This window comes from Phacochoerus africanus, chromosome 14 (genome assembly GCF_016906955.1).
Source record: "Phacochoerus africanus isolate WHEZ1 chromosome 14, ROS_Pafr_v1, whole genome shotgun sequence".
NCBI classification, from domain to species: domain Eukaryota; kingdom Metazoa; phylum Chordata; class Mammalia; order Artiodactyla; family Suidae; genus Phacochoerus; species Phacochoerus africanus.
In genome coordinates, this window is record NC_062557.1 from 15,212,035 (window position 1) to 15,232,176 (window position 20,142).

At 52.9% G+C, this 20,142-nt stretch overlaps 2 protein-coding genes across 6 annotated transcripts; one reads left to right on the forward strand and one right to left on the reverse strand.

Moving 5' to 3' along the window:
• The first annotated feature begins 209 nt into the window (after nucleotides 1–209).
• Nucleotides 210–15,685, forward strand: SMARCD2 (SWI/SNF related, matrix associated, actin dependent regulator of chromatin, subfamily d, member 2). 3 transcript variants are annotated; one of them, XM_047756962.1, is made up of 13 exons: nucleotides 210–478; nucleotides 10,575–10,759; nucleotides 10,953–10,995; nucleotides 11,155–11,277; nucleotides 12,368–12,523; nucleotides 12,942–13,037; nucleotides 13,166–13,267; nucleotides 13,379–13,540; nucleotides 13,678–13,775; nucleotides 13,937–14,072; nucleotides 14,241–14,363; nucleotides 14,500–14,601; nucleotides 14,721–15,685. In XM_047756962.1, the coding sequence occupies exons 1-13, from the start codon at nucleotides 473–475 to the stop codon at nucleotides 14,772–14,774; spliced, it is 1,386 nt and encodes a 461-aa protein (XP_047612918.1). In that variant the 5' UTR covers nucleotides 210–472; the 3' UTR covers nucleotides 14,775–15,685. The 3 variants fall into 3 exon arrangements, with proteins under 3 accessions (XP_047612918.1, XP_047612916.1, XP_047612917.1); XM_047756960.1 differs by lacking the exon at nucleotides 210–478 and adding an exon at nucleotides 5,455–5,981; XM_047756961.1 differs by lacking the exon at nucleotides 210–478 and adding an exon at nucleotides 8,640–9,343.
• A 51-nt stretch (nucleotides 15,686–15,736) lies between these two features.
• PSMC5 (proteasome 26S subunit, ATPase 5) lies at nucleotides 15,737–20,139 on the reverse strand. Of its 3 annotated transcripts, none has more exons than XM_047756968.1 (12): nucleotides 19,973–20,139; nucleotides 19,385–19,456; nucleotides 18,320–18,389; nucleotides 17,794–17,891; nucleotides 17,540–17,596; nucleotides 17,229–17,459; nucleotides 16,784–16,910; nucleotides 16,499–16,689; nucleotides 16,311–16,409; nucleotides 16,122–16,232; nucleotides 15,944–16,030; nucleotides 15,737–15,841 (listed from the first exon to the last, which is right to left on the reverse strand). In XM_047756968.1, the coding sequence occupies exons 1-12, from the start codon at nucleotides 19,994–19,996 to the stop codon at nucleotides 15,788–15,790; spliced, it is 1,221 nt and encodes a 406-aa protein (XP_047612924.1). In that variant the 5' UTR covers nucleotides 19,997–20,139; the 3' UTR covers nucleotides 15,737–15,787. The 3 variants fall into 3 exon arrangements, with proteins under 3 accessions (XP_047612924.1, XP_047612922.1, XP_047612923.1); XM_047756966.1 differs by having other exon boundaries at nucleotides 19,274–19,456; nucleotides 19,973–20,122; XM_047756967.1 differs by lacking the exon at nucleotides 19,973–20,139 and having other exon boundaries at nucleotides 18,320–18,590; nucleotides 19,385–19,447.
• Between the last annotated feature and the right edge of the window lie 3 nt (nucleotides 20,140–20,142).

Here is a 20,142-nt window from a genome sequence, read left to right on the forward strand (position 1 = left end):
GCAGAGAGCGTATATTTGACTCAAGGTGATGGCTACTGCATAAAATAATGTGAAAACAAGAGATAAAAGTTGGTCGTCGCAAATGTGAGCTCTATAAGGAAAATAAGGAATTGTGGGCACCCCTGTGCCTTTTGGTCTGGTGGTGCGGCCTGAACACGTGCACTCCTGCCGCGGAGGGGGCTGCGCGCGCACCCTCATTCCCGCCTTGGGTCTTGAGGCTGACTTGACGTGAAGCAGTCGTTAGTCACACGGACAAAAATCCTCTCCGGACTCCAAGCGCTTCCTGAGTTGGGTGGGAAAGGGGTTCGGAAGGACTTTCGGCCATGGTCTCTTAAGCCTTTTCGGCGCCACGCCCCCTGCTCTCCACATACAAGTAACACGCTTGAGCGAACCAGCGTTTCCGGCCTCACTTCCTACCAAAGATGCCTGTGCGCTTGCCTCCCCGCCGGGACCTATTAATAAGACATGAAAAATGAGGGTGAGCGTGTAAAACCTCCTCTGTTGCTTCTGTTCTCCCCAGGACCTCGTTCCTCATCTTCCACATCAAATGTCTCCCGAGGGTGGAGTCTCAGAACACTTTCCCTGAGCCCAAATCTGGCCATTCACAATGGGCGGCATCCTGTTGAGGCTTGGGCTCTCTGAAAGTCCTTTCTTGGAAAGGTCGTGAGGCATGGGCTGAGTTTCTTGGTGTAGTGAAGTTTGAGGATTTGGGGTTTTTTTGTTTTTCTTCAGGAGGGCAGTTATTACATGCATCTGTTTCATTTAATTGAACTACCTTCAAGCAAGGAGGCACTATATTTAATCCTATATTATGGATGAGGACACAGATTTAGAGAGGCCTTGCTATTCTCTATATGGGGGTGGCAGGCGGGGAAATTATTGTTGGCAATTTTGGTGGCCAGTCTAAGTCCTTTTTTTTTTTGTCTTTTGTCCTTTTAGGGCTGCGCTGGGGGCATATGGAGATTCCCAGGCTAGGGGTTGAATTGGACCTGTAGCTGCCAACCTACACCACAGCCACGGCAATGCCAGATCTGAGTTGTGTCTATGATCTACACCGCTGCTCATGGCAATACTGGATCCTTAACCCACTGGGTGAGGCCAGGGATCGAACCTGAGTCTTTATGGATACTAGTAGAGTTCATTACCACTGAGTCCCAGGGGGAACCCTCACAGGTGCTCTAATTTCATTGTTTTTTTTTTCTTCTTATTGTTGTTTTTAAGGTTGTGTGACCTTGCAAGTTTTCTTTGGCAGAAAGTGTTTCTAAAGTCTTTTAAAAGCCGGAGTTCTTGTGACTCGGTGGAAATGAATCCGACTAGGAGCCATGAGGTTGCGGGTTCAATCCCTGGCCTCTCTCATCGAGTCAAGGATCTGGCGTTGCTGTGGCTGAAGCGTAGGCCAGCAGCTACAGCTCTGATTAGACTCCTAGCCTGGGAACCACCATATGCCGTGGGTGCGGCCCTAAAAAGACACACACACACACAATCTATGGCTTACAAAAGAGTCTTATCTAAAAATGGCATAATTGGCTCTTTATTCTCTGTCCTCCTACCTCTCTAGCTTTATTGTCCAGCAACAACATCTCATGTATTCTGCCATCAAGCCACATTTGAACTTGCCCCTCCCTGAACATGCCTTTCACACGTGGTTCTTCTGCCTATGATGTCACTAGAATATAAGCTCCTTTAAGGCTGGGACTTTGTCTTGTTTGCCACTGCATCCCCACTGCCTGGAACTATACCTGGCACAAAGTTAAGTACTCAATACATATTTATTAAATGAATAAGTGCTCTTCCCCAGTTCTCTGCTATGCAAGAGTCTGTTTATTCTTCAAGGTCAACTAAATGTCACTGCTTCTGGAATTTTCCATGATTTCTTATCCCCCACCCTCCAACTGCCATTGTCAATTTGTTGTTCTCTTTTCTGTCTTCCATAGCACTAGATCTAAACTGGTCTAAGAGCACTCATCATATTGTGCTGTGGCTTTTGTTTGGGGCTCTTGTCTCCATCCACACACTCCTCCAGTGTGAACTCCAGGACAGTGCAGAAACAATGCCTGCTCAGGAAATAACTCTGATAAAAATTACCTCTGCTTCCCCTTCCCAGAACTCTGGTCCCAATCAGGAGTTAAACCATCTGGGCAGAAGGTTAAAACCAGCTTAACCATAACAGTTAACTTTGACTCCCAAATCTTTCTTGAGCTTTATACTCTCACTCTCTTGGATTTATTGACTAGTGACCTTCCACCTGGATTCCTGGATTTTTCTTTGTTTACTCCCTAGCTCAGATCTTATCCTCACCTTGACTCTGATGGGCCAACAAGGTTGATTCACTTAGTACTGACTCCTGATGTTTAACCCTTTATTTATATACTCTTCTAATTCTGGTTAAGACTATGCCGAAACTATATACACAAAGACTATACTGATCCTAATTAGTGATTTAGCCTCTATAAACAAGTTGCCCTGAGTCAGGCATTGACAGCCCTAGGACTAAAGAGCAGGTAGGGGAGAAAGAGAGTTTTGAGGGATCAGGGAAGCAGCATATTTGGGGAGCCCAGAAACCAAGTTTAAAAAAAAGTCGAATGAGTGATGCAGGTTCAGAAGAGGATAGCTCTCGAGCTGGGGTTTCTCCTGCTTTTTGTCATGTTCAAACCTGCTGTTTCTATAACCCAGTCCCCCCACAAGGAACTACCTGGGCCAAGGTGATTATCCATTTGAAGGAATACCTTCTCCATTTCCCTAGGAAAGCATCATTTACATAAATGGATCATCTGGAGCAAGCTCATTTGCCAAAATTCAGTTCACAAGTGACCAACTTATAAAATTATCAGAACTTTTAGAAAACTATTTTTACATGATACAGCTATTTTTATTAGAAGGAATTATATTAACAGCCTTAAAGATGTTGAAGTTTAAAATTTTAATCAAAGAAATGAAAGTTAAGGCTGCTAAGTCATTGAGGAACTGGAAAAATGTAAGCATGTGAACAAAATAGAAAATGATGTTCAAAAGTACCTGAAAAAGGAGTTCCCACTGTGGCTCAGAAGGTTAAGAACCCAACTAGTACCCATGAGGATGAGAGTTCAATCCCTGGCCTCTCTCGCTGGGTTAAGGATCCAGCATTGTCTCACAGGTTGCAACTGGGGCTTGGATCTGATCCCTGGCCTGGGAATGCCATATGCCTTGGGGCAGCCAAAAAAGAAAGAAAGTAGGAAAAAAGGCTAAGTGGGAAGGACCTCTAATACCATTTCTCAAAAAAGATATTTCTTACACTTCTTAGTAAAGTTGCCAGCAATTACTACTGTATGTACTAGTTTTGAATGCTTTTGTAGATTTCTGGGAACTTTTAATTAATAGATTTTTATTTTATGGTAATATTTAAGGAATATTTAATTTGTCTGAGTCACATAATTTAAAGGCTTTATGAAAATAAAGGGGTCCTGCTGTGGTGCAGCAGATTAAGGGTCTGCTAAAAGGTGATGGAGGGCACACAAATTTTGGAAAATGGAGTGATGTGATCAGATTTGCCATCTTGGGATAAAATTGGCAGGTAGGATGGGGTAGAATGGCCTATTAGCAGAGAAACCAACTGGATGAGTTATGGAAGAGATTCTGAGGACCTGACTTAAGATGGGTAGGATGGACCCAAGAGAGATTTAGGAGATAAAACCAATAGAACTTGATGACTGAGACTCAGGGAAAGTAAGAGAAGGAAGAGTTTCAAGAATAGGCTTTCTGTAATTTTTTTTTTCTTTTTTTTTGCTTTGGGCTTTTGGCTTTTGGTTGCAGGAGCCCTGGGCATCTCTTTGGGTCACTCTGTCTTCTGTGGCTCTCAGTTTTCTACAAGACCAATTTGAATGTCTCAGCAAGGCAGGGTTGGCTCTTTCTTATGCCTTTAATCAAGATAGACATAGGGGAAGAAACTGGGAGGGAGGGCAATGAGATAGTGATTTTGGACAAATGGGTTTAAATGACCTACAGAGCATCTAGCAGGGAGTTGAAATATGGATCTACAGGGAGGATTGTATCACAATGACCTGGGGGATCTTTTTAAAAATAGAATACTGGGAGCCATTGCTCTGTGTGTGTGTGTGTGTGTGTGTGAAGGGGTGGTTTGGCAGGGATATTTTGAAATAGCTCCCCAGGGGATTTACCCCTACTTCCTCTGGAATTACTGTTGCTCTAGCAGCTTGAAAAGGTTGAAATGGACATAAATGCTTTGTCATGAATTCTTTACCCACTTTACAAGCCGGAGAGAGGGGCCCTGGTTCAATGGCTGGAACAATTCTAGTGGTCTTCTCAGACTGACAGGTAACCCACTTTTAGGGAGAAAGAGGAGAGGGATCTCTGAGAAGACCAAGAGGCAGGAAAGCAGCAGCGAAAGCAGGGTTTATCACTGGAGGAAAGATACCAGGAAGTACAGATGAGCAAAACTGACTAAAAATGGTTGCTCTATAAATATGGAACGCTGTGGGGCAAGTCTTGGTTGGGGATGAAAACAAAGGAGAGGATTTGTATGGTAAAAAAGTCTATCTTGGATACTTAAAAAGTGTAGTCTGGGTAACAACAGCATTGCTCAGGAGCTTGTTAGGAATGCAGAATCTTGAGCCTACCCTAGAACCCAGGCCTACTGAAACTTAATCTGCATTTTTAACAAAAGCCTCAGATGTTTCTTATGCTCCTTAAAGAAGCACTGGTCTGTATCATGGGGAAAAAAATCCCAGAATGTCAGAGGGGCTCCCTGGCACAGCTGAAGCAGCTTTATTTTGCATACCTGCTAACACAGATCTGATTTCCGAAAAGGTATTGAATTTTTGAATAGTGCTTTAAATCCTGGAGAAAGACCTTATTTAACTTAGGGGTTTCTCATAATGCAAACTTCCTTCTCCTAGAAACATTTCCTCTGGAGTAAAGTATCAGGATTCCCTAAAGTGAGGCAGAGGCACGTTCGAAATATGCGATAAAAACTTGGCGCTTGGCCAAGTCCACTCTTCGCACAGCTGTATAGGGTCTGGAGCAGCCAAGTCTCTTGACAGCTCTGAGCCACTAGGATGGGCTTTTAGAGTCACGTTGGCGGCTGTTCTGCCGCAGAAAGCAGCTTTAAGTTGTCTGTAATGTTAAAACGTAGAAAGGAGCTCTGACAACTATTTTCAGGGACCGAGGCAGGGTACCTCGGCGAACCAGCCGCAAGCGGGGAAGAGAGCAGCAACTACCCGTTTACTACAGTAGTGCTAGTGACCTTCGACCTCTGACCCTCTGCATTTCTTGAGTTGCTTCCGCCCCCTCCCCTCCAGTGGAGGGCCGGCCCAAGGGTATGGGCGGGGCTCCGGGGACCGGCGGTTAGAGGCGGTGCCTGTAGAGGGGCGGGTCTCGCGAGGGCGGTATTTGAGGGGGCATCCTCGCATTGGCCAGCTGGGTATAGGCGGGGCCTAGCGCTGGGCTGGGTTAGGCGGGGGAGGGAGTTAGCTGCAGCTTCTGGGTAACTGGAGGCTGGCGTTGAAACCTCCAGAGACCGTCGAAGGCTAGCGGGCCCGTAGCGGATCCCGGATCCGGAATTTCCCGGGCAGGACCGGAATCAAGACCGGCCCGGCCCCAAACTGGGTTTGTGAGGAACTCGCGAACTTGGATTAGGAAATCCCGGAACCCGGATCAACAAACCCCAGAACCCGGAATTTAGATCGGAAAGTCCCGGACCGCGGAGCGCGGAGCGAACTCAGCGCGGAGCCCGGAGCCCGGATTGAGACACCGCGGGACGGGACGGAGCGATGTCGGGCCGTGGTGCGGGCGGGTTCCCGTTGCCCCCGCTGAGCCCTGGCGGCGGCGCGGTTGCCGCGGCCCTGGGAGCACCGCCTCCGCCAGCGGGACCCGGCATGCTGCCCGGACCGGCGCTAAGGGGGCCGGGGCCGGCTGGAGGCGTGGGGGGCCCGGGGGCCGCCGCCTTCCGCCCCATGGGCCCCGCGGGCCCCGCAGCACAGTACCAGGTGAGGAGGGCTGAGGGGCGGGCGGCGCCGCGAGCACACTCGGGTAGGGGGCGAAAGAGGCCTCGAGTGAGGGTCCTGGAGCAGCCTTCCTGACAGAGGGCACAGGGGCTCTGCATGCGGAGTTCACGGGGCACTGTGCGGGGCAAAGCCAGGGACTCTGGGGCTCGGCTAGGTGGTTGCGGAGGAGTTAGGGGAGAAGGTAAGAGCGACTCTCGGGTGAAGGGTTTGAAGCTGTTGGGAGGGTGTGAGGTCTTGGAACAGGGGTTCTGAGTAACTGAGAGATGGAGGAGTTGTTGGAGCTAGTGAATTGTAGGCGGGTGGCTTGAGAAGTCTAGTGTAGATTCTCCGCAATGGGGTCCTGGGAAGTGATGAGAAAGTTTTGGAAAAGGGCCCTCACTGAGAAACCAGGGTTACCCTACATTGGTCTTGGTCCTACTCCAAGGCTGCTCTTTTTTCTCAAGTTGGGAACTGGCAGAGTTTTAGCGTGTCTGAGATGGCTCCCAGCTGCTGAGGAGGAAGAAGGGCCTGGCTTCCCACCGACAGGAGGTGGAGGATAGGACCAGCGATTCCAGCCTGTGCAGGGGGAGTCTACTCCTGGGTCGTGCGCAGGGGCCTTCACACAGGGGTGACTCTGGGTTAGACCAGAGAGGGTGGTGGCCAGGCCTGAGAAAGGAGGGAAACCCAGCCCATTCTGGACAGACTCACTTTGGCTTTCTGCCTGGTGTCACAGTGTCCAGGAGTTGATTAGTCTGGAGGAGCAGAGAGGCTCCAGTGAGCCTTGCTGGTCTGGGGCTGGAGGAGCCTGCGAGAGTTGCTTCAAAAGGTTCTGTCCTTACCTCTTTGGGGCTTGGCTTTGCAGAGGGCTTCTTGGGTTGCAGCTTCAAAGGCCATGGCGATGCAGAGACTCCATTCTTGGGGTCAGTGTGTGAGGAACTCAGCCTGACCCTGGGGGTGGGGCTTACCAGCCCCCAAGTTCATTGTTTCTGGTTGCCCCAGAATGCTTAGGAATTGTGCCCATTCTTTTCCTACCCTCCGTCCACTTTTTTTTTTTGTCTTTTGTCTTTTTAGGCCTGCACCCGAGGCATATGGAGGTTCCCAGGCTAGGGGTTGAAGCAGAGCTGCAGCTGCCAACCTACATCAGAGCCGCAGCAACGCCAGATCTGAACCGTGTCTGCCACCTACACCACAACTCATGGCAATGCCGGATCCTTAACCCACTGAGCGAGGCCAGGGATTGAACCTGCAACCTCATGGTTCCTACTCGGATTCGTTTCCAGTGCACCACGACGGGAACTCCATCCCCACTTTTAATTAGCCTTTTAGGTTCTCACAACACCATCTGTATCCCAATCCATGTATCCCAGCACTTGACACTGGCTTCTTGCTAATCTCTCAGGGAAGCTAGGAGATTCTCGTGTCTCCAGTAGAGGTCCCCCAAATGGATCCTTATAGAGTAGGGTACACATCCTCCCAGGACCCCTGGGCCTTCACTTTGTAAAGAGATGCTTAATTGGGGACAGTGATTTTTCCCTCTAACTTCTCATTCTCCCTCCTCCCTCTAAAGAAAACCTAGGGCCTGGGTATTGATAGAGACAGACCTGGTCCCAGCGGCTCCAGCTGGGATTCATCTTTCCCTCTTGCTCTCCCCCTTGGGGATTCATGGGCCCAAAGTGTCATGGAGGGATCCCTGCATCTGTCATTCTGGCCCTTGGGCCAGTTAGCTGAGGTGCCTCCCTTTGGGCCGTTGGCCTGGGAGGGATCTAAAGGGCAGATAGGAGCCCCTCCACTTTTCCTCAACCTGCAGCCCATGGGGAATGTGGCCTGGGGAAAACCCCTGAGCAGGTGACCTCGGGCAAGTGGCAGGGCTGAGCTGGCTGGCTGGGTAGCCCAGGCTACCAGGAGCGAGACCTTGAGGAAGGCACTGAGCCTCTGCTTGTGTGGGCTTCTCCCCATCTCCTGCTTCTCTTCCAGGGACCAGAGGGGCAGTAAAGGTAGATGGGGGGAAGGAGGAGGCAGCTCATCTTGAGTGCAAAGAGGATCCTACTTGGCCTCTTTTCAAGTTCTTTATGTGACTTCCAGGAGGAGAGACTTGAGATCTCAGGAGCAGTGGGCACCTCTCTGTTGGGGCTCACGAGGTGAGTCAGGGAGCAAGGCGCTCAAGCTCACGGCGGGCAAATAGGCAATCTGTTGATAGAAGGGAAACGATGACCCAGCTCCTTGCACGCAGTGTTTCCAGCTGTGGATCACAGTCTACTAAGGAACTTGAAGAAAACAAAAAATGGGAAACCCCCCCCCCCAAGAACACAGATTGCTGGGTTCACACCAGAGAGTTCAGAGTATTTTCTATGTATGTGGGGGTATGTTCTCTTCTCCTTGGTCCTTAGGCCCAGCCACCAGGAGCACCAGGGCCACAGGCTCTGAGCCCTGGCAGAGCATGCTCTCTGGAGACAGCAACATCAGGCCGGCCTCTCTCCCCTGCTGTCCCAGATGGTGGAGGTAGAGTCCTGTTGAAGGCGTGGACCGCTGCTGGGCCGCTTCTGGGCTGCTCACTTCGGAGGCTCAGGGCGCTGAGCTCAGGGCTGTGTTCTTTTTCTCTTTCTCTCTCTCTCTCTCTTTTTTTTTTTTTTTTAACTCTTGCGTCGTTTTTTAGAAGAGGAGGAGTTAGTGGTGCTTCTGAGCCCAGGTATGGAGCTTGGCAAGGCCGAGCTGGGACTTCGTGAACTGTAAGCAGCTTTTCCCTGGGCCCCTTCTCCCTCAGGAGAAGCCTGGGGCCCTGCGCGAGCTGGGGGCTCTGCAACTGGGATCTGGAGCAGCATCTGGGAGAGGCCTCTTTCAGGCCCTGCCTGTGCCACCCGGTTTGAGGACTTCCTGTTCCAGGAGCACCCGCCTAGGAGGGGTGGGTGTCGCTGAGGAGCTTGTGCGGATGCCCTGGCAAGGAGGCCTTAGCCTCCTCTCTGCAGGTCTGCCGCTTTGGTTGTTCTTCCCCTTCAGCTCAGGCGCTGGGGGGAAATTCACGTCTAGGGTGCTTGGGGCTGGGCTTACAGCTGTGTCTCCCTGAGTTTTTTTTCTGTCATCTCTAGCTGTGGCTCATTAAGGCAGAGAAACAGGCTGTCTTTCGCCTCTCATGAGCTCAGGTGAATCTCTTTCTGATGAAAAGAACCTTGTGGCGGGACTCCAGGTCCCAGAGCCCCCCACGTGTAACTCCCTCCTCCCAACACTCCTTCCCCCTTCCCCGCATCTTTCAGTCATGTTTCTCTCAACCTCTGCATCTGCTCAAGAATCTGACTCTCCTTGGTGAGAACATGGGCCGAGTGCTAAATGAAGAGAAGTGGAAATCTCGTCTCCGTGATGTTGGGGTCGGGGTGAGGGTCTTTTGATTTGATGCGAGTCCCACCCAGCCTGGCTTGGTTGGCTGGTTGTGCTGGTTGCATAATCTGGGCCCTGGGGCCAGCCCTGCGAAGCTGCCAGGGACAGTGTGTGCGCGAGGCAGAGCTGCCAAACAGGCCTTGCAGGAGCAGCCATGACGAAGGGGGCGGGAGTTACTCCCACATGGGCTCCACAGAGGTGTTGGGGAGCTGGCCCTCGGTGGGGAGTCCTTCTGCAGGCTTCTAAAGAAGCCACCTCTCACCCAGTTTCCTCTGGTGATCCTGAGGCTTTGATGCCTGCATCCCGGGATAATCTCATCTCCATTCTCCAGTTTGGGATTGCCAGGGCTACGCTGAGCCCGAGCCAGCCCCAGTTGCCAGGTGGTGCGTGGACCACGGGCAGAGTGCAGGTGCCAGCTGCTCTGTCTCCCACAGGCTGCTCAGGAGCCACAGCGTCCCCTTTGGGATGTTCTGGTGTAGGGGTTGGGGGCCGGGAAGCAGGGAGGTAAGAGAAGGGTCCAGTTTTGAGATGTGAGTAGGGGCCATATGGCGACCAGATGGTCTCCGTACTCTGCCTGAGGCCACTCCCCCACTTGGGACACGTTCCAGGCCATCCTGTTGCAGTTTGCTCACCTGGGGTGCCATGGCCTGGTGGGCTTGCCAGCCAGTTGGACTGCCTTTCCCCCCTCAGTCACATGACCAGACTGGGTGTTGGGGCTGCGCCCCATCAGCCTGCTCTTATCACATTACTCCCACCACCTGGCAGGGACACTGCCCCCAGGCTTCTCCCTTACGCTGGGAGAAGGAGAAGGATGGGAGTGTTTGGTGGGATCATCAGAGTTGTAGGAGTGCCTTGAAGCTGGCTGGTCCCAGGGAGCAGGGCAGTGTGTGCCAGGGCTGCAAGGTGGTTAGAAGGTGGTGATGGGCCCTGAAAAGGTCCCCAGGCCCTTCTTCTCTCTGCAGGCAGGATTCTCCTCCCACCTGCTGGGCTCTGCAGGCCTCATTCGCTGGCACCGCTGCCAGGGCGGTTGAAAGGGGTGGGGCAGGTGTGGTTTACACTTCTGCTCTCAGGCGTCTGCTCCCCTTTGTTCCTGGCACTCCTGCCCGGGCTCTGCCGTGAGCTGCTCAGGGCTGGGCCTGGCTGGGCAGAGGGATGGAGGGAATGGGTTATGGGCCCCGAAGGGCCCCGCTGCTGACCTATGCACCCCCACTGGCTCACTTCCCCCAGCGGCCTGGCATGTCACCTGGGAGCCGGATGCCCATGGCTGGCTTGCAGGTGGGACCCCCTGCTGGTTCCCCATTTGGTACAGCTGCTCCACTTCGACCTGGCATGCCACCCACCATGATGGATCCATTCCGAAAACGCCTGCTTGTGCCCCAGGCCCAGCCCCCGATGCCTGCCCAGCGCCGGGGGTAAGACCATCCTGTTTCTCCCACCCCACCTAGAATCGGCCTGGTGGTAACAGGGTTTCCTTCAGTCCTAAGAGCTGGGATGACTGAGGAAGACGCCCGGTTCTCTTGGGGGAAGGTCCTGGGGGCTGGAGAGGTAGATGGGGGGGGAGGTCCTCTGGACCACTGACCTCTTAAGTGGGTTTCTGTCCTCCAGGTTAAAGAGGAGGAAGATGGCAGATAAAGTTCTACCTCAGCGAGTGAGTTTGTTGGAAGGGGGCCTAGGAGGCCCGTCCAAGGGCTGGTTGGCTGGGGCTGGAGTCAGTCTCCCCCAGCCCTGGGGTGGGGGAGGAAAGGAGGAAGGAGCCGGAGCCGCACCTGAGACAAGCTGATGAATCCCTTCTCCCTCCTTCCTCCAGATTCGGGAGCTTGTCCCAGAGTCTCAGGCGTACATGGATCTCTTGGCTTTTGAGCGGAAGCTGGACCAGACCATTGCTCGAAAGCGGATGGAGATCCAGGAGGCCATCAAAAAGCCTCTGACGGTGTGTGCAGCCCTGGACACTCCTGGGCCTTGCCCAGCTTCTCTGCCCCTCCTCTCCTGACCTGTTTGCCAGGGGCCAAGTGAGGGTCTGCCGCAGGCTCGTGCAGGGTTTTTCATTCTGCAGGGTCCAGCTCACGGAGCACGAACTCAACATCACGTGTGGGCCAGCATGTTTTTAATGAAAAGCCAAAGAGTAGGAATTACAGTAATTCCTCACAGAGTAAAGGAATTATTTTATGATGTTTTGGTTTCTGACATTTATACACGTGTGTGCATATCCTGGATCAGGCATTAAAACATACATACTGTAGATGATGGTCAGAAGCTTCAAAGGCAGGACTTCCTGGTGGTGCAGTGGGTTAAGGATCCAGCAGTGTCATTGCTGTGGCTTGGGTCACTCCTGTGGTGAGGGTTTGATCCCAGGCCCAGGAACTTTTGTACACCCCAGGGGCAGCTGGAAAAAAAAAAAAAGATCTCAAAGGCAGAACTACAGGGTAGATAAAGATGGTTCTTACCTTCTTCCCAGAGCAGCTTTTTTTTTTTTTTTTTTTTTTGTTATAAATAATCTATAACAGTCCCTTCAATGTAGAAGACTTTCCAGGAGATAATATTCTGGGGCCATGAGGGTGTTTGAGTTTCGTTAAAAATATGAGCCAGAGTGAGTTCCTGGTCTGGTGCCATGGGTTAAGGATCCGATGTTGCCACAGCTGTAGCCTAGGTTGCACCTATGGCTCAGATTCAACCCCTGGCCTGGGAGCTTCCACAGGCAGTGGGTGCAGGCCAAAAAAAAAAAAAAAAAAAAGGAGCCAGCCAGAGGCTTCTGATTTTCCTGAACCTCTTGTCACTCTACTGAACCACCTGTGTTGGAATTGTTGGCTTTTTGGCAGTGCATCTGTCTATCTTACAAAACTGAGTCTCTTGAAGGCCAGGCCTGGGACTCCCTACTCCCAATTCTCACTGCCTAACAGGGGCCTGGCCCAGCATCACTGCTCTGCACTGATGTTGAACGAGTCCAGAGGGAAGACTGGGTGGCAGTGTTTCCCCACATGCTGGGCCCCCTCTAGCTAACCGGCTTGTCTTTCTCTCTTTAGCAAAAACGAAAGCTGCGGATCTATATTTCCAATACGTTCAGTCCCAGCAAGGCAGAAGGTGACAGTGCAGGAAGCGCAGGGACCCCTGGGGGAACCCCAGCAGGGGACAAGGTGGCTTCCTGGGAACTCCGAGTAGAGGGAAAACTGCTGGATGATGTGAGTTGGGGGGAGAGGTGCTGGAGGGGAGGTGGCCTGTGTGGGTTTCATTCTTGGGCTGACACTTGGGCACTCCTGGGGATGTCCTGCCTGAGGGAGAGCGGCTTTGCACAGCGCCAAGTCAGTGAGAGGGGGCAGATTTGTATGGTTGTGACAATAGTTTTCCTGCAGATGGCAGTGAAGTGTCCTGCGGAAGGGGTACCCCTTTCTAATTTGTCGTGCTTTATTGGCTGCCAGTGGGGCTGCATAGAGCCCTTTTCCTGTCCCCAATCTCTCATTTTCTCCTCTCCCCTCAGGGCCCAAGAGCCCTTGGGTCCCCGAGCTTCAGGGCCAAGACAGCGTTCCTCTTTGGGGCCTAGTATAGCTTAGGCTCGAGCGCCCAGCAGCGCCCCCATCTCACACCCCTTTGCATCCCCAGCCTAGTAAACAGAAGAGGAAGTTTTCTTCATTCTTTAAGAGCCTCGTCATTGAGCTGGACAAGGAACTGTACGGGCCTGACAACCACCTAGTGGAGGTGAGAGTGGGCCTGGGGTGACATGCCAGGTGGGCAGAGAAATGGTCTTGGTTCCTGTGTAGGGCCAGTTGTGTATAGGGTCATGCCCACCCCCTTGGTGATGAGCTCTGCTCCCCTCCTCATGCCAGTGGCACCGGATGCCCACCACCCAGGAGACAGATGGCTTCCAAGTGAAACGGCCTGGAGACCTCAATGTCAAGTGCACCCTCCTGCTCATGCTGGATCATCAGGTGACAGTGCCCCTCATCTGGGGGGGTGGGGGCATGTTCTTATCATAAACCCTGTCCCTGCCCTGTTCTTCCACTTTGATTTTTCCTAAGAACCCCTCTGTCCATCCCCAGCCTCCCCAGTACAAGTTGGACCCCCGACTGGCAAGGCTGCTGGGGGTGCACACACAGACGAGGGCTGCCATCATGCAGGCCCTGTGGCTCTACATCAAACACAATCAGCTGCAGGACGGCCACGAGCGCGAGTACATCAACTGCAACCGCTACTTCCGCCAGGTTAGCTGGACCCCTGCCTTGCGTGCTGCTCCAGAGCCTCCCCCCCAACCCCCTGGGCTAGTTCTTGGCCACATTCTTCACACGGATCCTAGGATGGTCCACTTCCCCCTGTCTCAACCCTCGGGTGTTCTTTCCAGATCTTCAGTTGTGGCCGACTCCGTTTCTCTGAGATTCCCATGAAGCTGGCTGGGCTGCTGCAGCATCCAGACCCCATTGTCATCAATCATGTCATTAGGTAAACGGGAGACGGGGAGGAAGGCTCCTCTAAGAACAGCTTATGTTTGGCTTGATGTAAAGCCAGAGAGAAGCAGCAGGTTTGGTTCCTAGCAGCGTGGCCCAGGTGGGTGGGATGGCGACAGCGGTGTGCTCACCCTGGCTCCTGCGCGCTGTCCTCAGCGTGGACCCGAACGACCAGAAGAAGACTGCCTGTTATGACATTGACGTGGAGGTGGATGACCCGCTCAAGGCCCAGATGAGCAATTTTCTGGCCTCTACCACCAATCAGCAGGAGATTGCCTCTCTCGATGTCAAGGTGGGCCCTCCTACCTCCCCAGCCTGCTCTGGGGCCCAAGATAGAGGTGGGCAGGCTCTATCTAGACATGTAGCACCTTGGGGCAGGATCTGAGTCCTTTGGGGTGAGGCTTGGGACCAGACCCTGGAGGGGTGGGAGCCAGTCTGACCCATGGACTCCTTTTCCCAGATCCACGAGACCATCGAGTCCATCAACCAGCTGAAGACCCAGAGGGATTTCATGCTCAGCTTTAGCACTGACCCCCAGGACTTCATCCAGGAATGGCTCCGTTCCCAGCGCCGGGACCTCAAGGTCAGCAGCTCTCTCCTGAGGTTGAGCCCATGTTAAGCGCTGGGTGGTTTTGCCCCCATCACTCTTCTTCCCGTTCCGGGGGCAGACTGGCTAAGGGGTGGGAATCACATCCGGCTTTCCTCCCGGCTCTTTGCAGATCATCACTGATGTGATTGGGAATCCTGAGGAGGAGAGACGAGCTGCCTTCTACCACCAGCCCTGGGCCCAGGAAGCAGTGGGGAGGCACATCTTTGCCAAGGTGAGGCCGGCTCTGCCCATCTGCCCGCCTGCAGTCTTGAGCTGGCCGCACTCGGGAGGGGAGGGGTGAGGTCACACGCACAGGCGGACAGGCCTGAGCGCAGCTCTCTCCCCCTCCAGGTGCAGCAGCGAAGGCAGGAACTGGAACAGGTGCTGGGAATCCGCCTGACCTAACTGCTCAGGGATCCCTTTCTTCCCAGCCCTGGAGCCACCCCCTCCTCGGCCTAGAAGGGGACCACCCTCTGGAGTGCCGACGCTTAGGATAAGGAGGGGGTGAGAGGTGTCTCCTGACACCCTCTGCTCCCAGCTTTCGTTTCAAAATGTAGTGATAGGATTCCTTGTTGCTTGGTCCCCAAAGCCTTATTATTTTACACGTTGGCTTTAATTGGGTTCACAGGAGGCCTCCTCTGCCCCCTGCAGGCAGGCCCGAGTAGGACCTGGAGGCTGTGCTTTGACATTGTAAGGAGACCTTTCAGAACCAAAGGCCACTCTGGCTTTGCTTGTTTACAGACCCCCTGAGGGCGAGTGTCGGAGCTGGCTCTGGGGAGCTGGGCGAGGAAGAGGGGCACAGCTCACACTCTTCCTAGCCTTTCCAAACCAAAGTTCTTTGCCATTCCTACCAGCCCAGCCTTGCTGCTGGCTTTTTCCTTTCCTTTGGGTATTTGCACTATTTGTGGAGCAGGTTTTTCTATGCGGGAGCCACTTTTTATACAGGGGAAAGCTGGGGTTTTTCAGGGAGCCCTACTTGGTGCCTCCTTCCTTCTTTTCTTTCCTTGATCTATGCAAGCGGCTCCAGCCGCCATCATCTCCTGGGATGCCAGAGGGCCGCCGCCCCAGCTCTTGGGCTCGGGGGCGGGGGGGGGGGAGCACCTCTTAGAGGAAGGGTGCACTCTATTCTCGGGCACGGCCTGAGGTGTGGGTGTGCAGGCTTGCTGGAGGGCAGGGGGAGAAGAGCAGTGGGCAGGACTGCTGTTGCCCTTTGGAGCTCGGTAAGGAGGGTGGGTGGGCCTAGGGCTTGGCAAGTGCCACTTCTGGCAGGTTTGGAAATTTCCAAATAAATCTTTTGTTTATTGGTGGTACCCAGACCCAGTGTTTGAACAGTGTAGCCACTTATTAACAGACTCAAGTCCTCAAAGGCTTGTCCTGCAGAGCTTTATTTGAGGGAATCCACACGAAAGACACCTGCCTCACTTCCATAGCTTCTTGATGGACATGTTTTTCTCGCTGTCCTTCTGCATGACCTGGAGAGAGAGAGCATTTACGTTATAAACTGGGTGAATTCGAGCCCTATCCCTGCTGCTCCAGATCCACCATCAGCAGAGGCAGAAGAGGGAGGCCTGTACCTTGGCTACGGCCATCTCAAAGTCCTCCTGGGTGACATGGACTCGCCGTTCCCGCAGCGCGTACATGCCGGCTTCGGTGCACACGCCCTAAGCAAGGCGAGGAAGACAGGTGCCACCACTGTGCCCCAGGACCCAGAGCCCCCTGCCCTGCTCCCTCTCCCTTGGGCACTCCAGTTACCTTCACTTCAGCGCCTGATGCTCCTGGCATGAGCTCAGCAATTTTTCTCAGGTTGATGCCCCGGGTCAGGTTCATTTTCCGAGAATGGATCTTCAAAATGTCCAGCCGGGCCTAGAGATGGGAGAGGAAAAGCCTGAGCCCACGGCCTAGCCCTGTAGCCAATCACTGCCAGTACTGCCCATCACAAACCTCCTCGTTGGGGGGTGGGAATTCAATTTTTCTGTCGATGCGCCCTGGGCGGAGCAGCGCCGAGTCCAGGATGTCAATCCTATTAGTGGCCATGATAACCTGAGTGGACCAAGAGGGTGGTGTCAGCTAAGCCCTCCTGAGGCTGCTCCTCCCCAGGGGCCTTCATCCCTCGCCTGACCCCACCACACCTTGATATTTTTGGTGGCCTCGAAGCCGTCCAGCTGGTTGAGCAGCTCCAGCATCGTGCGCTGGACTTCACTGTCCCCTCCAGAGCCCCCCTCCAGCCGCGAGGAGCCAATGGAGTCGATTTCATCCATGAAGATGATAGATGGAGCGTGTTCTCGGGCCATGACAAACAGCTCCCTCACCATCCTTGCCCCTGTGCAGAGGCCAAGCTGGCATTGAGCTGATAAGCTCCCTCTCCCTCTACCCCCACCCCCTTGGGCTTAGTCTTCTCGTTTCTGGCCACTTACCTTCCCCGATGAACTTCTGTACCAGCTCAGATCCAGAGACGCGAATAAAGGTGCAGTCTGTATGATGGGCCACAGCTCGGGCCAGCAGTGTCTTCCCAGTGCCTGGGGGTCCGTATAGCAGCACTCCCTAGAGAGCAATGGCAGGACTCAGGGCAAAAAGCCGTCCCCCATGTCATTCAGTGAATATTTACTGAGTGTCTGTACCGTCCTAGATCCTGTGCTAGACGCCAGACATACAAAAAATGAATGTCAAGTTCCCCTCTGGGCCTTACATCCAAACCAGTCACTGCCCTGGCAGCATCTCTGCCACAACCCCTGTGCACAAGGAGGGCCAGCTTCGGCAGGCGCCAGTCTACCCCAACACCTGCTCGGCCCCTGCCTGTAGTTCAGCCTGGGCAGCAGGTGCACAGGAGCAGCGTGGCCCTCCCAGAGACGCCCGGCTCACCTTGGGCTGTGCAATGCCCAGCGCTTCAAAGAGCTCAGGATGCTTCACGGGCAGCTCGATCACTTCTTTGATCTCCTTGATCTGCTTGTCCAGTCCACCAATCATCTCGTAAGTTGAATCTGGCACTTTCTCCACCATCATCAGTGACACCAGCGGGTCTACCTTGTTGGGCAGGATCTTGTGCAAAGTGTAGCTATCATTTCTGAGAGCCACCCGGCAATTGGGTGTCACCTGGGCGAGAGGAGAGAGTTTTAGGATGGGGCATGGTGAGAGCTGACCCCCCCACTCCCAACCTCACCTGCTGCACTCACATCATTGATGTCGATGTTCTTGTCCACGTCTACGACAAACTTGCCCTCGGGATGCACCTACAGAAACACAGGCTTGTGTGCTTCCCTGACGGCCATGAGCCTCACCCAGAGAGACCCCCGAGTCTCACAACAGAACGACAGGAGAACCTTCACGACACACCAAGGTATGGGAATGCCACGACCACTTCACGACACACCAAGGTATGGGAATGCCACGACCAAAGGGCTGCTCCCGGGGCTCATGCTGCCTTTACCTTAACCAACACTTTTTTCTTGTCCATGGCCCGGACTACTTCCCCCACATAGGAGCCCTGTTCTTGCAGTAGCTGTAGCTCCTCTCGCAACAGGCGAACTAGATGGGAAACAGACATAGTGGTCACCCAGATTCTTTGATGTCTCCCCCCACGACTTGATTCAGGATTCAGCATGCATGAACTAAGTGCCGTTTTGAAGTTTTGAAAGGAAGGTTTCAAAAAGAAAGTCAAAACAGGTCCTACTGCATAGCACAAGGAACTACGTTCAACACCCTGTAATAAACCGTAACAAAAAGAATGTGAAAAAGAACATATACGTGTGTAACTGCAACACTACCGCACAGCAAAAGTAACACTGTGAATCAACTAGAATAAGACTTTTTTTTACAAGTCGAAATTCATGTCTTTAAAGGAGACTACAAGGGGGCTTGAGAGATGTGCACGTGAACAACTATGAGAAAGCGACAGGCACCCGTGTGAGGACCTCACACTGCCTGCGTGCAGCCTTCCCATCCTTCCCCCTCACCTTTTGCATTAAGCTCATTCCTCTGTGCTTGCAGCCTGCGGAGATTCTGGCTCTTGTCATTCACAATCAGCTGTAGAGGACAAGAGGCAAAGGGCAGACAGTGGTAGGAGGTTATGACCCTCACAGGCTGATGGGAGCAGAGTGAGGAAAGAGCACCGGGCACCCGCATGTTATTTCAGATTCTCTAATGTGATCCAAGAGTTCCTCAGGAGTGTAGGACAACCACAGGGAAAAAGCTTCTTCTCTAACACTGGTCCAGGAATAGCAAACCCTAATGGAGAAGAGGCAACAGCTGGCTCACACTGTGTCTTGCAGGGCAGTAACATGGTAGAGAGAGAAGATAACTTTGAGTCAGAAGCCTAAGTTCTAGCCCCACTGCTGGCTGTTAATAGCTGAGTAAAGCTAATGAAAACCACTTAAAAGGTCTAGATCTTTCACCAAACTGCAAGTGGTGCACCTATTGGCCTCTTTTCGGGGTTAATCTGAGGAACAAATGAAAGCAGCACAGGTAAAGCATTTCAAAAATGACCACCCAAATATGATACCTGCAAATGTACCTGGAAGTGACAATTTTTCCTTGTGGCTCTCCATCTAATTTGCAGTATTTTCCTCATTTCTATGATCCTGGCTCCCTCTTTAGGCTATAACACTGGGTTGCTTAGTTCCTTTTCATTTGGCCCCCTGGAACCAGCATTGTCCAGACTCCTCAATTTTGTCTTCCCTCACTCTCACTCTGCCCCAACCCCTCTCTAATAAATCCCATCTTCTGAACCTACATCTTCCCTTTTATAAGAAACTACCATTCAGGCTTCCTCTGAAAGGAATGATTTTTGGCCGGGGCTAACTTTTATGTGAAAATTTGACTCCTGAAAATATGTAACAAACTGTGAATATTAATGATCTTCAAAAGGGTGAGACTTGAGGAAGAAACTGTTAACTTGATATAATTCATACCCTTGGCTTCTTGCTTCTTCCACTGCGCCCCAGTGGAATCATACGGCTTTCTAGAAATCCGCTCCATCGATCCTTCACCGAAGCCCTTCCAGCTCCCTCAGGACCTCTTACCTGGAGTTCTTCAATCTTGGACAGATAATACTGGCGGAGTCCACTGCCTGCCTTCCCCTCTTCCAGCTCCATCTGAAGACAGTTTAATTATTAAACAACAGGTTAAACACCCAAGGGATAAAGCTACTTCCAGCTTGGACTTCAGAGACTAAGACTTGGGTTCTAATCCCTCACTCCATCTCTTCAAAACCCTACGTTTCCCAGTGACTACACTAAAACAGAAAGAGGGAAAAAAAAGTCCACCCCTTAAGACTTTCAGGAGGAGCAAGAGAGAACACACAAGGCAACGGCATACAAACCCGAAAGGTCATTACTACAGGAGGAGCCAGCAAGAAGGACGGGTTCCCTGACTCGGGCGACTCGCTCACTCATTCCCCTTCCACCGGGTCTTCCATTCCCGGCCCTGCCCTGACCCGCCGGGGGAGGCGCTGACACAGCAGATCCGTTCCCAGGCAGGGCCCGGTCCGGATTGGTCCATCCACACCTGATTGCCTCAACGCTCTTGCCCCAGACGGCTGCCCACCTCGGATCACACCTGCTCCGCATCCAGCCCTGATCCCCGTCTGGATGCGGCAGCCGCCGCCATACCTGCTCAGGCCCGTCAAGCGCCATCTTCCCTCTTCCGCGGAGGCCCCCGGCATCAGAGCCGCTTTGGTGCGCAGGCGCGGAAGCGGGGCTTGGGGGACCGAACTCCCTGGCAGAGAACAGTTCCGGGTCAATGGGCGGGGTGTGCGCCCAAACAAAGCAAATAACAAGGG

Bases quoted from the DNA above. Each gene is read 5' to 3' on its own strand.
- SMARCD2 (XM_047756960.1), top strand. From the start codon at position 5,766: ATGTCGGGCCGTGGTGCGGGCGGGTTCCCGTTGCCCCCGCTGAGCCCT. The intron at 13,038-13,165 runs GTGAGAGTGGGC...TCCTCATGCCAG, and splicing joins CTGACAACCACCTAGTGGAG to TGGCACCGGATGCCCACCAC. The intron at 14,073-14,240 runs GTGGGCCCTCCT...TCCTTTTCCCAG, and splicing joins TTGCCTCTCTCGATGTCAAG to ATCCACGAGACCATCGAGTC.
- PSMC5 (XM_047756966.1), bottom strand. From the start codon at position 19,996: ATGGCGCTTGACGGGCCTGAGCAG. The intron at 17,460-17,539 runs GTGAGTGCAGCA...CCTCTCGCCCAG, and splicing joins AGAACATCGACATCAATGAT to GTGACACCCAATTGCCGGGT. The intron at 16,410-16,498 runs GTGTGGTGGGGT...TGGTCCACTCAG, and splicing joins AGGCCACCAAAAATATCAAG to GTTATCATGGCCACTAATAG.